General features: G+C 40.2%; 1 protein-coding gene across 1 annotated transcript; it reads left to right on the plus strand.

The window, feature by feature from the left end:
* The first annotated feature begins 10,559 nt into the window (after positions 1-10,559).
* On the plus strand, positions 10,560-13,727 carry LOC116062987 (proteinase-activated receptor 1-like). Its single transcript, XM_031317808.2, has 2 exons — positions 10,560-10,845; positions 11,881-13,727. The coding sequence occupies exons 1-2, from the start codon at positions 10,770-10,772 to the stop codon at positions 13,119-13,121; spliced, it is 1,317 nt and encodes a 438-aa protein (XP_031173668.1). The 5' UTR covers positions 10,560-10,769; the 3' UTR covers positions 13,122-13,727.

Consider the following 13,727-nt stretch of genomic DNA (forward strand, 5'->3'; position numbering starts at 1 on the left):
GTTTTAACATGCACAGCATGAACTTTTGATGTAACACCCTCACCATTATCTTTGTCACTCTATTGCCCTGTTCTCTGTTTGATGAGATTTAAAGGTGACAGTACTTTGTATTTGTATATTTGCCAGGGTATATGCCATGTATATTTGCTCAATGGCTCTTTTTCTTACTTAAACTTTCACCCTAAAATGTTTTTACAAATCCTAGTCTGTATGTACTTGTTCAGACACTTTATTGGAACCATATGGTGCTTGACTGTAAAATCCAACCCCAAAGTTGCTGTACAGGGGCGTAGCACAAAATTCTGGGCCCTGTAGAAAGGCATCTATGGGCCCCTCCCCGCATCCACAGCTATTCATTCTAGCATCTTTTTGGGCCCTCCTCACATGAAGGCCCTGGGTACTCGGTCCCATTTCCACCCCCACTCCGACACCCCTGTTGCTGTATGTTATATGTACACAATGTAATTTTCTGCCGCTTGGGATCTCCATAGCATAGGTATAGTCCTTTTTTAAGACATTTCTTTTTCCAAAAGTATTTCTGCTGAGCGTTTTCAAGAAGTTTTACACACAAGATACAAAAAAACCCAACAAGGATGGGATAAACATTACATAAGAAATGAGGAAGGGGACAAAAAAAAATAAAACAAAACAACAGAAACAACAGAAACAAAAAGCCACATCAGCTGAATGTTAAAATAGAACAGAATAAAAACCATTTCCACAGAGTAGGGCAACTTAAATCAAGCAATACCCATTTTTTTCAAGAAGAAAGAGACATATAGTTAAACGTCCTATGTGACAGACTAAAGGTGTTTCAAGACATTTGAATGCAGAAATGTTACATATCTTTAAATGTAAATGTACATAAATATATGGCAGTTTTGGAAACTTTGGCCAACATTTTCCCTGATGCCTGGAGCGATGTGGAGTGAGGTAACATTACGGGAAGGGGCCAGTGGGTAGGCAAGGAAATGTCTGTCTGAAGATGATAAGCTTGTCTAAACATGAGCAGTTTTGCTTAGTCTTCACTTCCTGTAATGTTGTATCATTTCAACATGCAGATATGTCTTATTTTGGATCATACCCCCTTTTTAGAAATACTTACACAATACACTACATTCAGCTGTTCATTTCAGGTTTTCTGCTTTTGTCTTAATCTTACTTTTATAATGACAGAAAACCTGATGTGCTTGAATAGTGTCGTAACCTTCAGGACAAACAGTTTCAAGAATCATTACCGAGCACAGTAATCTTCCAAAGTAGTCTCATCATTGCAGTGCGCTCACACGCACAAATGCTTTGACTTACCAGAACTACGTAAACAGCCATGCTATTGCATTTTATTTTCAGATTCAAAATAGCTCTTTTCCAGCACTTACAGTTCTTCTTCCGACACACAATATGAGACCAGTACGTGTCACTAGGTCAGTCTCACAGGCACTCATTCCAGTTCCCCCATACAAAAACGGTCAGAAATCCTTTTTCTATATTTACACCAAAATTTGGAATGATATTCCCCATCACATTCGAATATTATCATCCATCACATATTTCAAAAAGTCATATAAACTGTTTCTTCTTGATAGTCATACTTGCACACACTGATTGTTCATGTATTGTTTTTAGTCTTGTTTTTCCGTATGTAATGTTTTATTTGTTTGTATCTGTCTAGTCAATAATAATGTCCTGTATAAATGTGCCGAAATTGTGTTCATTGTTCTATGTTGCTGCAGAACAGGAACCTGCTGTAAACCAGTTTTTAAATTGAGTCAGGCCCGTTTATTTTAACTTAATTGTTGCTTTTAAATTTTCCTGTATAATAAATGAAATGAAATGAATGAATTTGAAGTATTTATTTGTGCTTTCCAGTGACCATTTTTAAAGCTTTACCTAAGCACTAACGTCCAGCTGATCACAGATGTGACCTTTAATCTTGTTTTCATTCAATGTGTGGGAAGAAGAGATGTTTTTGTTTCCGGCATCTGTTTGACTAATTCACCCCAGACACCACAGTGGTGTCCTTTTCCCCACCCGCCGGGGACATCATTGCTTACAACATACAACTAAAAATATCATGGAGATGACTCAAACTGAGAACATCTGCATCAGGCATCTGCCTCCACACCATCAATACAAACAGAACATGAACATGTTTTTTATGGAGAGGCCATATAAAGTCAGAGAGGTTTGGTTTACCGTAAGATGCAAGAAGAGTCAAAGAGTCATCCATGTGCAACACACGTTATTTGTTACCAATTAAAAAGTTTGCCAATAAATATTTTAATGCGACATTGATTCGTGAACATGAACACAAATGAAAGCAATATTCTATTTGATTTGATTTTTCATATTAATACCGAACAATCAACATACAGCAAAAGAAGAAGACCCTGACCACTAATCAATCCGATGTCATCAAAGAACAAAAATGGTTGGGTGCCTGGGTGAGCTAGTGGTAGAGCATGCGCCCATATATAGAGGCTCAGTCCTCGACGCAGAGGCTGTGGGCCCAATTCCGACCTGCGGCACTTTCCTGCATGTCATTCCCCCTCTGTCTCTCCCCTTTCATGTCTAAGCTGTCACAGTAAAGGCCTAAATGCCAAAAAAATTTAAAAAAATCTCTAAAAAAAGATAAAAAATGGATGAGTTTGAGAAGGAGCAGACAGAATCATGATGAGTATATAATCCTGTCCCTACTTTACAATATCATATTAGTACAGAGTGTTAGGGTTAGGTTTAATTAACTGTGAAATACACACATATCACACATCTATGTCAGGCCTTTTCGAGATAGGAAGCATAATGATACAACTTCCTTCCTGTTCAACACCTTCGATGGGCAGAAGGCACACCTGTTTCCTGTATAGTTGTCATCGTATGCAACAAAACTGCTTTCTGTTTCTCACTTACCAATACCACGCCATACGCTTTAAAACAAGTTTATTCTTTCCAAATTTGTGGTATGAATTTCTGAGAGAAATAAATGAACGTGTGTAAGGAGAAACTGAGATAACTGATAGACGACATTAAAGTACAAATCCTAACTGTAAGTATGTTGGACTTACACGTAGACTGTTGAGGCTGTGACCTATTACAGATAACTGTGTCTCTGTAGTAATTCCTTAAATCTCGGATAACTCTATAAGGTTATTACAGTAATAAAACCCTAAACATGCTTTTTGAATTTGAATTATTAGAAAGAACTGCCAGTTTTCCCCACAAGAGGGCAAAATTTCCCTTCATTGACTGGTGCGTTCCATCTCTTTTTGTACATTGTAAGACTACAGCTCTCAAAAATATAGTGGCCACAGTATTTAGTTTGCCATGTGACAAGAAATATTCACTCCCTTTAAGACACATTTGTGATTACTGGTAATCACAGATGGACGCTTTGAATGTTTTCCTGTCCTGTCTTTCATGCTTTCTGCAGCATTTGTACAAACACCATTTAACTTTAGACCACATTTGACTGTAAAATGTGCTTCTTTTCTGACATCAGAATGATTTAAAAAGCAAACAGGGACACATCCTGCCCCAAACAGAGAACACAAGTGGTCAAAATCAGTAATAATATCTCTAATGTCAAGTACATTAATACTGGTGCCCCCAGGGGTGTGTTTTATCAACTCTTCTATATTCGCTGTATACTAATGACTGTACATCATATACTGATTCTGTTAAAATGTTCAAATTTGCAGATGATACAACGGTGGTGGGGTTGATTTCTGGGGATGATAATGTTGCCTACAAAAATGAGGTCCTCTCACTGATTGAATGGTGTTCTAACCACAACTTGGAGTTAAATGTCTCCAAAACTAAGGAGCTAGTGGTCGACTTCCGCAGAAGTGGGAAGCAGTCCCAGCCCTTGCACATCAATGGAGAAGTGGTGGAGCGGGTAGACCGTTTTAGGTTTCTAGGCACAACGATATCATCATCTTTAAAATGGGATGATAACATTACCAACATTGCCAAAAACACCCATCAGAGGCTTTTTTTTTCTTCGCCAATTGAGGAAGTTTGGGGTAGCCTGTGAGGGGATGTTACAGTTCTATCGAGCTGCCATCGAGAGTGTCCTTACTTTTTCTGTTACTGTCTGGTATTGCAACTCTACTGTCCAGCAGAGGTTGCAGCTGGATAGGATAGTCAACACAGCCTCAAAAATCATTGGCTGCAAACTCTCCCCCATTTGTGAGCTCTACGAGGCCCGTATCCACCTGAAAGATGACACTCACCCTGTAAACTCCCTTTTCACCATTCTCCCATCAGGGAGAAGGTTGAGAGCTATTAAGACAAGAACCTCCCGCTTTCTCAACAGCACATACTGCAGAGCCATTAAATCTATAAACAGCTCTCCATCTTTGTACCAGCACCTTATGGAAAAAGGTTCTCTAAGGTGCCTGTATAAACTGTCTATCTCCTCACACTGGTTTTCTAATATTACTTTTTATGCCACCCATATTAGCGGTATTTTATCTATTTATTGCAAAGTTGTGGACTTGCGTTATGCATTCCTATGCAACGTGTCACTTTAATTTGATATTGGTTATTTTAGCCTCCTGGACTGTCATCCAAGTATGTAGCGATCAGATTTTTTTATCTGCCTGTCTTAAGTGTGATCCCATGTGGGATACCATATGTGTATGTATTAGCTATATGTTTTTGTTGTTGTATTGTGTTGATGGCCTGTCATGAGCACACTGAAGCAAATTCCTAGCAACTTGCACCGAGTTGTATGGCAATAAAGTATTGAATCTTAATCTTGAATCTTAAAATATCGTCTTTGAAGCTCTGCACACTGACAAGTACATGCTGCTAAGACTTTGTGTACATTATAAATGCAGGAATTGTACTTGTAATGGGGTATTTCTACACTATGGTGTTGCTACTTTCACTTACCTAAGAATACTTTGTGTTTAAATAAGTCTTTAACTCCAGACAAGGCATTTTATTAAACATACTACTACTTAGCATGTTTGACTGTAGGTTTCCTGCACTGCCCGCCTCATTTTGCTCTGACTGCACTCCAGATTTAAAATATAAATCCATCACTCAGTAGTGAAATTTTGGTCCATGCATGCTACAAATAAGTAGTTTAAAAAGTGCTAACTTTTTTAGTCGGAACGCAGTTTGCATAACATATTTTATAGGCTATTTAATACCAGACACCTTCCTCTGTCTGATAAACCAAAAAACACAAAGTTCCTCTTTCAGGGGAGATTTTGTTCTGTCCTACACGTACACACATGCAGACAGTAATGCATCTAACTGACTGCTGGTTTTGGTTTTCACAGTTTCACACAGGCCTACACCAGACGGCATATCTGATTCTGTGTTTCGGAATGTAGTCAGAATGCCTCTCTCTCTCTCTCTCTCTCTCTCTCTCACTCTCTCACTCTCTTGTGTCTGCATTTCTTCTAAAGAAATAGTTAAAAGAAAGTAAAGTGTATGTTTAGCAGACATTTTGTGTATTCAGGGATCTCTGTTGACCAGTTAAACTCAGCATAACATCCTCTGTGCTTGCCTCATTGTTCACCTCCATGTTTATGTTTTTTGGTTTCTGTTCCTTTTTTCGCAACAGTTTAAAACATCCTATTGTTGATTTCAAAGCCCATCCTGACTGGACGATGCCCAGAGAACGATAAAATGTGCTAAATTGGATACAGAAAACAACAGGAATTGAACTGGGCTGGCACTGTGCCACTGGCTTCGCTCTGGACGAGCTAATCTCCCACAGTCTGTATCCTGCCTCCTCCTATGAGAAGGAATGAGCTCATGTTAGTTCAGGAACGCCCCAAGCCCGGCACACTGCAGAAACAACATGACCTCTAAAGTGTCCAGCTGCACTTTCTTGCTCTCATGACACAATTTCAAGCGATGTTTCTACATTAACAATGGATGGCATCACCCTGCTCCGCAGTTCCCCTCAGCTCTGTGCAGCTTTATAGTGTTTTTCTTTTCTTTTGTTTTTTATGGCCCATAACTTTACTGTTTTTGGTTCCTTCTCGCCACTCTTACATAGAGTTGTTTTTGGCTGTTTCAGGCAGAGGAAAAGCTCAGATAAACCCGCTGTACGCTTCCTGCTGGCAAAGTTAGGGGCCAGCTGGTGAACATAGTGGAACATTTAGAGCAGTTGTGTCAAACTCATTTTAGTTCATGGGCCACATACCCCTAATTTGATCTCAAGTGGGCCGGACCAGTGAACCACTCCGGAAAGAATAGAAACTTTATCTGCCACAGAGCTTCCTGTCAGCCTGATGTTGGCAAACGCAAGTTGCTTCTACTACGACAGCGTTCTAAGGCCATTGTAGAAAAAAATAATAACGTTACGGACCCGGGAGAGAGGGGTAATATTCCAAGGAAAACCTCTGAATTTCTAAGATTAAAGTCGTACATTTACAGAAAAAAGAACTCTGATATTCTCTAGATTAAAGTGATACATTTGGAATTGGAATTATTTACTTCTCTGCAATTTTCACACTTTGCAAAGTCCCTGATTGGACCCTTTGGCGGGCCTGTTCTAGCCCACGGGCCGTATGTTTGACACCCCTGATTTAGAGGCTAAAGAGGCAGATATTTCCCTTAGGAGTAGGTGGAGACCATAAATGGAGCTAAAAGAGAGTGTATATTAGACATACCTTAATTAGGTGGATACAAACATGACTCCAAATGAATGATAATGTTGCTCTCTGTTTGCTAACAAGTTCAACATGTCAACTTAACAGGGGATGATAAGTGAATGTTGTGTCCACAGTTTGTTGCCCCCAAAATGGCCAAACAAAAATTGGTCATTGCAAGTTTACCTTTTTTGGAAACTTGCTGAGTCACTTTCTTGCTAGGGGATAGATGAGAAGATTAACACCATTCTTACATATGGTATCAATCTTCTCATCTTACTCTGAGCAAGAAAGGGATTCTCTTTAAGAAACATTAATAAACAGCAGAAAAAGAGAACTTAAAGGCCCGTATAAGCATGACAGGATGTGATTTGTTGAATGAAGTTCAGTGTAATCATGAGCAAGTTACAGAACTAACTGTTTTGAAAATAAGAAACAGATCCTCGTGACAAATAGTTTTGTGATGAAATGGTTTTAGTCTGGCTGTCTGTGAGCCCAGACACAGAATCCCAGTGGATACATAGCTCAGGATGAATGAGTCAGACTCCCACCCCCATCCTACCACCCACCTGCCTCCCCCAATCATCTCCCTCTGTCAGAAACTCAGAGAAAGTACCCAGAACATTTCCTTCTTTCTTACAAACACACTTTCTCTGCTCAGACTACACACAAATGTAAATGCTAACCTGACTTCAGCTTGTTTAATCTTGATATCTACCAGAAGTAAGGGAACTGCCTTACCATGTGCAAAAATGTAAATATTTATCGTGAGAAAGGCTATCTGAACATCTAGTTTACAGAAGAAAGCAAAAAAAAAGTACAAGGAAAAGGAAAAGTACAGGGCAGCTGTTTCTGTTTATGTTTAATATCAACAATTTCCCGAGAAATGTTTTGATAAGAAAAAGATCAATGCCAAACTCATAGCAAAGGGTCAGACGAAGTGTGCTCCTCACCCTCCAAACTTAATAATAATCTGTTCTAAAATATTTCGGGCTGGGGGAGACTTCTAGCTCACCCAGTGAGAGCGTGCACCCCATGTAGGTTGAGTCCTTTGCAGCGGCCCCGGGTTTGAGTCCGACCTGCGGCCCTTTGCTGCGTGTCATCCCCCATCTCTCTCCCACCTTTCCTGTCTATCCACTGTCACTATCAAATAAAGGGAAAAGCCGCCAAAAAAATAATCTTTATAAAATATCTCGGGCTCTGTAATTGTGATGCATCCGTCCGTCAGCTGCAAACAGGAAGCACTTTGGCATCTCCAGGGATTCATGTCAAACAAATAATGTGTTTATAGACAATCTGTACTCCCCTGAAAGTGCGTTGATGGATGATTTCCGTTCCACAAAAAACTTTACCGCTCCATTTCAACTCTTCTCATATTCAGAAACAGCACTGGCAGTGATACCTTAACCTTTGTGTTGTCTTCCCGTAGACCAATAGGCTCGTTTGAGATGAACTGCGCCTCGCCTGTAAAGTAGACGAGAGCAGGCGGGAGTAGCCGGGGGCGGTGACAAAAATCTGCTGTCAAGTCGGACAGTTTCCAGCCGATTCCAGCAGCCTTCAGGCTGAACAGGAAGTGACAGAAACACTGTGGTCCGATTCATACCCATATGACCCATATCTTAGCTTGTACACAGTCTCCAGTTGTTTTTATTATGACAGAGTAGCTCTCAAAATGCTCTACATGTGATCTGTTGCTGATTTTAATTAACACACTGCAGATGATCCGTAATCTGAACAGATTTAGTCTCTCTGACTTCTAAACATAATTATCAGCCACACAACATGTGTTCTGTACAGAATAAGCCTTTAAATCAGACAAATAGCAGTTAAAATCCTTCCAATTCAAACTCAATAAAAAGTTGATATAAAACGTCATCATGTTGAGTCGATTCTGAACCAATCAGCTGTTAGATCAGCTGAGAGGCTGGCGTTTCCCAGCATGCCCTGGGTCCTCCTGGGTCTTGCAGTCGGTGGAGAGCAAGGGGGTAAGCTTCTCCTCACAACGCGTACCTCCTATGGCGCCATTTTGATGCTAACAAGCACTCACCCCCTGTTAGAATCCCATTGACTGCCATTCATTTTGACGTCGAAATTATGAATTATTTAGACTAATAGTTAAGTTTAGAGGATGTTAATGAATAATCACAGACGGGTTCATGTCCAAGTTTAGTCAGGATACTGTTTTAAAAACCATTAAATTTTTTTTTAAATGCTATAAAATTGAATAAAACACCCAAAATTCGATGTAAGTAATCATTCATTTTACCTGCGACGAATGTTGCATGGGTTCCATACAACGTACATGCATCCAAGTTATTTTTGGGCAATTTGGTTGAAAGAAACCCATATTTCTGATATATAAAAAAATTGAAAACGGGTCAAATTTGACCCGAAGACAACACAAGGGTTAACAACCTCTTGCTGCGAGCCTCAGTGCCTGCACTCTGTTCTGTATTCTGTAGCTCTCTATTTTCACTCAAATGACTGAATGCATACAAAAACGTGACAGTTTTCACAGCGTGTAGTCAACCTACACGCTTTGTCGAGTTTTAATGCAAAACTATTCATATTGCTGCGTGGCAGTTTTCTCTTCACTTCACTTTAAACTCAAACCCCAGACAGACCCCAGCTGGAAAGTCACTGCTGTAACTAACCACACTTCTAACACCTCTGCTGCTAATAATACATGCATGTGAATGATGCAGCTTATCTTCTAATAAAGACAAATTGCAGGGATCATGGTTCTTCGGTGTCGGCCTCAACAATATAAAAATGTTGTTATTTCCTTAAAGGCTCTGACACACCAACCCGACGGCCGACTGTCAGCAGAAAAGGCAGTCCCCGAGTTGGTCTAAAAAGTGCCTCGGAACCAAGGTTATAATCGTTAACGAAAACGAACGAAATAACGAAAACTAGGTGGGAAAAAACATTGTCGTTAACTGAAATAAAAATAAACACGAGGCATTACAAAAAAACGATAACTAAACTAAAACTGTAATGTCTGTTTGCAAAACTAACTAAAATAAAATAAAATTATCGAGTAAATTTGAGAGGTGTTAGTCACGCTCATCCCGCTCGTCATTTCCGGGTTAGCATTCCACCAATCAGATTGCTCATTGAGTCCGACTGCCCACTGGCCGATTCAACATGTCAAATCGGCCCAAATGAACGCCGACGGCTCCTCCGACTGACCACGGCACGGAACACACCGAACAGACTCGAGTCACCGACCTCGACAGACTGTCCGACGGCTGATAATCGGGTTGGTGTGTCAGGGCCTAAGGCATAACTTTGGTAAAGTGCCTGAGTACAGTTTAGATTGAATGTTACCACATGGTATGTCTCTATTTGGGGGACCATTGATTGCTTTTTTGTTGATGTTATTTCTGTTTTGTTGCTTTTGTGTCAAAAGCTTTTATTGTGAAGCACTTTGTAACTTTTGTGTTGACAAGAATGCTGTGCAATAGTAAATGCATATTTACTTTTTGTTTTATTAATACAATTTCGATTGTGATAAAGTCAATACAATACAATATTAAATTAATACATTAGCTATACAGAAAGGGTCATGTTTCACTTTCAGATTAAAATTGACGAAAGACTGAATAAAATAATGAAATGGTTCTTTTCACTAAACTTTGGGATTCAGGTAATTACATAGTTCTGATTAGCCTACTTTACAGAAATTATAAACACATTTAGGCTATTAAATTATTCACATTTGCTTTCAGCATTATTAGTTGTAATTATATTGTTTGCAGCCACAACGGGTTTCTAAAGTGTAACATTAAAAAAAAGATGAAATTGCCAGGAAATGGTCAGTTGCTGTTATGGTTCATTCAGCATTCAGAGCTCTTTGGTTTGATGTGTGTTGCTGCTGGATGACAGGAAAGGTGACATCACACGACAGGAATGTCTATGTGCCTTTCTGTGTGTGCAGACTGCAGTTGATTAGTGGACCGGGGCGTTCCGGGACCCACCGGACTGTGTGGGCGGGAACAAAACACAGTTCACATTCAAACACATTCTCTGGACGAGCAGCAGAAACAACCTGGAGTAGGCACGAGAAACAAGGGGAACGTAAACGCAGGACTATCGACATATTAACATTCTCACTTTATTTATTTTTTTGTGGCTGCGTTTTTCGGCGGCAGCATGTTTTCAGTGGGTCCAAAAACTTTGCTGTTGGTGCTGGTGTGTGCGCGTGCTGCCTCGGCTAGAGACACAAACGGTAACAAGATTTCAAGTTACTTTCTACTGAAGTTAAAGCAAAACTAGTTAAATATGACTTTTAAAGGGATCTCATCACAAATATGTAGTATAACTCCGTACAGAAATGCAGTATGGTAGAAAATGTAGTCTATCATTTGATATGATTTTTTTTTTTTTTTAGCCTCTTAGCGTTTAAAATATGAGTTGAATAGCCTAATCGATAGCCTATTTGATCGACAGAAGGTTAATCAGCAACTCATTTTGATGATAAAGCAGAAATAGTGAAATATTGTCAAACAGTGTCTGATTCCAATTTCTCAAATATGAGAATGCGTTGTTTTTCTGTTGTCATAATTAATAATGAATTGAACTTTTTTTTTTTTTTCTTTAACATTTTTGGGTTTTTGGACATGTGTTCAGCATTTGATGACGTCGCCTTGAATGTTGAAAATGAACTGATAATGAAAATAGCCATAAGTTGCAGCCCTGTAATGTAGTAGGCTGTTATTAGTAGAGGTATGCGAATAAGGATTATTTCCATTATCGATTGATGTATGGATTTTGTTTAGTCTATCATTAGATGTCGAAAGAAATGTTAGGATATACAATTTTCCCAGAGCCCAAAGGTGACGTCATCAAATACCTTGTTTTGATTGACCTAAAGTCCACAACCCCAAAAGAGCAAGAAATCATCTTATTATACAGAGAACAGTTTTAACAGTTTTTTTCTTGAAATATGACTAAAACCAATTTTCTGTCCATCGGCTAATTGATTAAAGGCTGCAACACCCACTTGTTTCCATTGTTAGGCTTATCTTCTCGATTAACAGCTAATATTCACATTTGGATATTTGAAATCAGCTTAATTTTTTGGCATTTTAGTAAAAAAAAAAAAAAAAACTTAAAAGATTGATTATCAAAAACAATAGTTGTGTATTCTTTTTTTGTTGATTAATCAACTGATTGTCTCAGCTCTTTAATATGAATCACTGTATGAATAAAAATAACCTGATTTAACTATATTTCAACCCGACACATTTCTTTCTCTCTCCAGACACACAACGTCCAAAAGGGAGAACCTTTTCTTTTTTTGACCCTTCAGCTGATCCCATAAGCCTGGATACACCAGATGATGGCGTTGCCAAATTGAATCGCTCCACAGGTGCTCCGGTGGGTAATGTAACCATGGAAATCTCCGAGGAGGCGCTGCTGTTTCTGACGGGCCCTGTGTCCACCGTCCTCATACCTTCCTTCTACACGCTGGTCTGCCTATTCAGTGTGCCGATCAACATCTGTGCGGTGCTGGCCTTCGCTCGGAGGATCCGTCCTAAGAAGCCGGCAGCCATCTACATGCTGAACCTGGCCTGTGCTGACCTGCTCTTTGCCGTGCTGCTCCCCTTCAAGATCGCCTACCACTTTGGCGGCAACAACTGGATATTCGGAGCGCTCGCATGCCGCGTTGTCACTGCGGCTTTTTACTGGAACATGTATTGCTCTGTTCTCCTCATAGCCTGCATCAGCGTGGATCGGCTTCTCGCTGTAGTCTATCCGATCGAATCCCTGGCGTGGAGGAGGCCGTGGAAGTCATGGATAGCCTGCGCAGCCATGTGGATGCTATCCTTCGCCGGTTCGGTGCCACTCGTCCTCTCCAATCAGACCTACTACCTGAGACAGTTGAACATCACCACCTGCCACGATGTCCAGCGCTCGGACGAGCTAATCTGGCACTACAGGATCTACTTCATCACGGTCTGCTGCGCCCTCTTCTTCCTGCCGCTGCTCATCACAGTGGTGTCCTACGCGCGGGTCATCTGGTCACTGAGCAGAGTACCGCGTGGGGTTCCAGGATGCTCGCGCAGGAGAACCAGAGCAGTGGTGATGGTTTTGACCATTCTGGTGATGTTCGTGCTGTGTTTCACGCCCACGAACTGTCTGCTTCTGGCGCACTACCTGCAGTTCAACGAGGGAGTCCAGCAGAGCCGGGACGCCCCCGATGGCTCCTACGCAGTCTATCTGGTCTTTATGTGTTTGGGAAGCCTCAACTGCCTGCTGGATCCTCTGGTCTACTACTTTGGATCGTCCCAATGCCAGAGAGAACTATCCCACGCGCTGAGGTGTCAGAAGATCACAGAGAGCATCTGCAGCAGTCACTCGTCATCTAAGTCACGCCAGTCCAGCAGAGGAACAATTGTGAAACGCAGCCATACAGAAAGCTCCCAAATAAACACTCAAAACACAAAAATGGACTCTTTCCAAGGGAACCTCAGCAGCCAATACAAGAAGCTGCTGGTCTGATGCACTCGCACTGAGCAGACATGCATCAGAGTGACTTTAACTGACTCCTACCTGTGATTTTAAAGTTATGAAAGTTAACAGTAGTAATATTTTATTACGAATAGGAAGTAACAGCAAATAAAGAGCACAAAGTTAATCTGCAGGCTTTAGTCACCTGTATTTTCTAAAGCTATCATGCCAACAGAAATACCTAAAAGTCTTGGTTTCATAACATCACATGTGCACTGACAGCCAATGCCAGTCGAGTGATTAATGAAGTAAAAAGGAAGGTTGTTGAGATTAGATAAGAATGTATGTCTAAATTAATTCTGCTGAACATTTGATACTTTGAAATGCTTTTATTTTATGCGCTGTATGTGTAGGAGCTTATGAGTTTATAAGCTGTGAGTGGAGTGGAAGTATTTCATTTAATGGACGTATGAAACGTACTTGTGTTTTTGTATTTTTTTTTAAAATATATGATTGCCAAGAAGCTGATTTTCAAGCACTTGTGTTTCATAGTTGAAAAGTTGTCTTACTTTGTATTTTACAAAATATATATTTACCACTTTTTTTTTTTTTTTTTAAAAACCACTTTTAGTCTTTGAATAAATATGTTCTCTTATC

This window comes from Sander lucioperca, chromosome 14 (genome assembly GCF_008315115.2).
Source record: "Sander lucioperca isolate FBNREF2018 chromosome 14, SLUC_FBN_1.2, whole genome shotgun sequence".
Classification (NCBI taxonomy): Eukaryota; Metazoa; Chordata; class Actinopteri; order Perciformes; family Percidae; genus Sander; species Sander lucioperca.

Coding starts and splice junctions, on each gene's coding strand:
- LOC116062987 (XM_031317808.2), top strand. CDS start 10,770: ATGTTTTCAGTGGGTCCAAAAACTTTGCTGTTGGTGCTGGTGTGTGCG. Junction 10,846..11,880: donor CTCGGCTAGAGACACAAACG/GTAACAAGATTT, acceptor TTCTCTCTCCAG/ACACACAACGTCCAAAAGGG.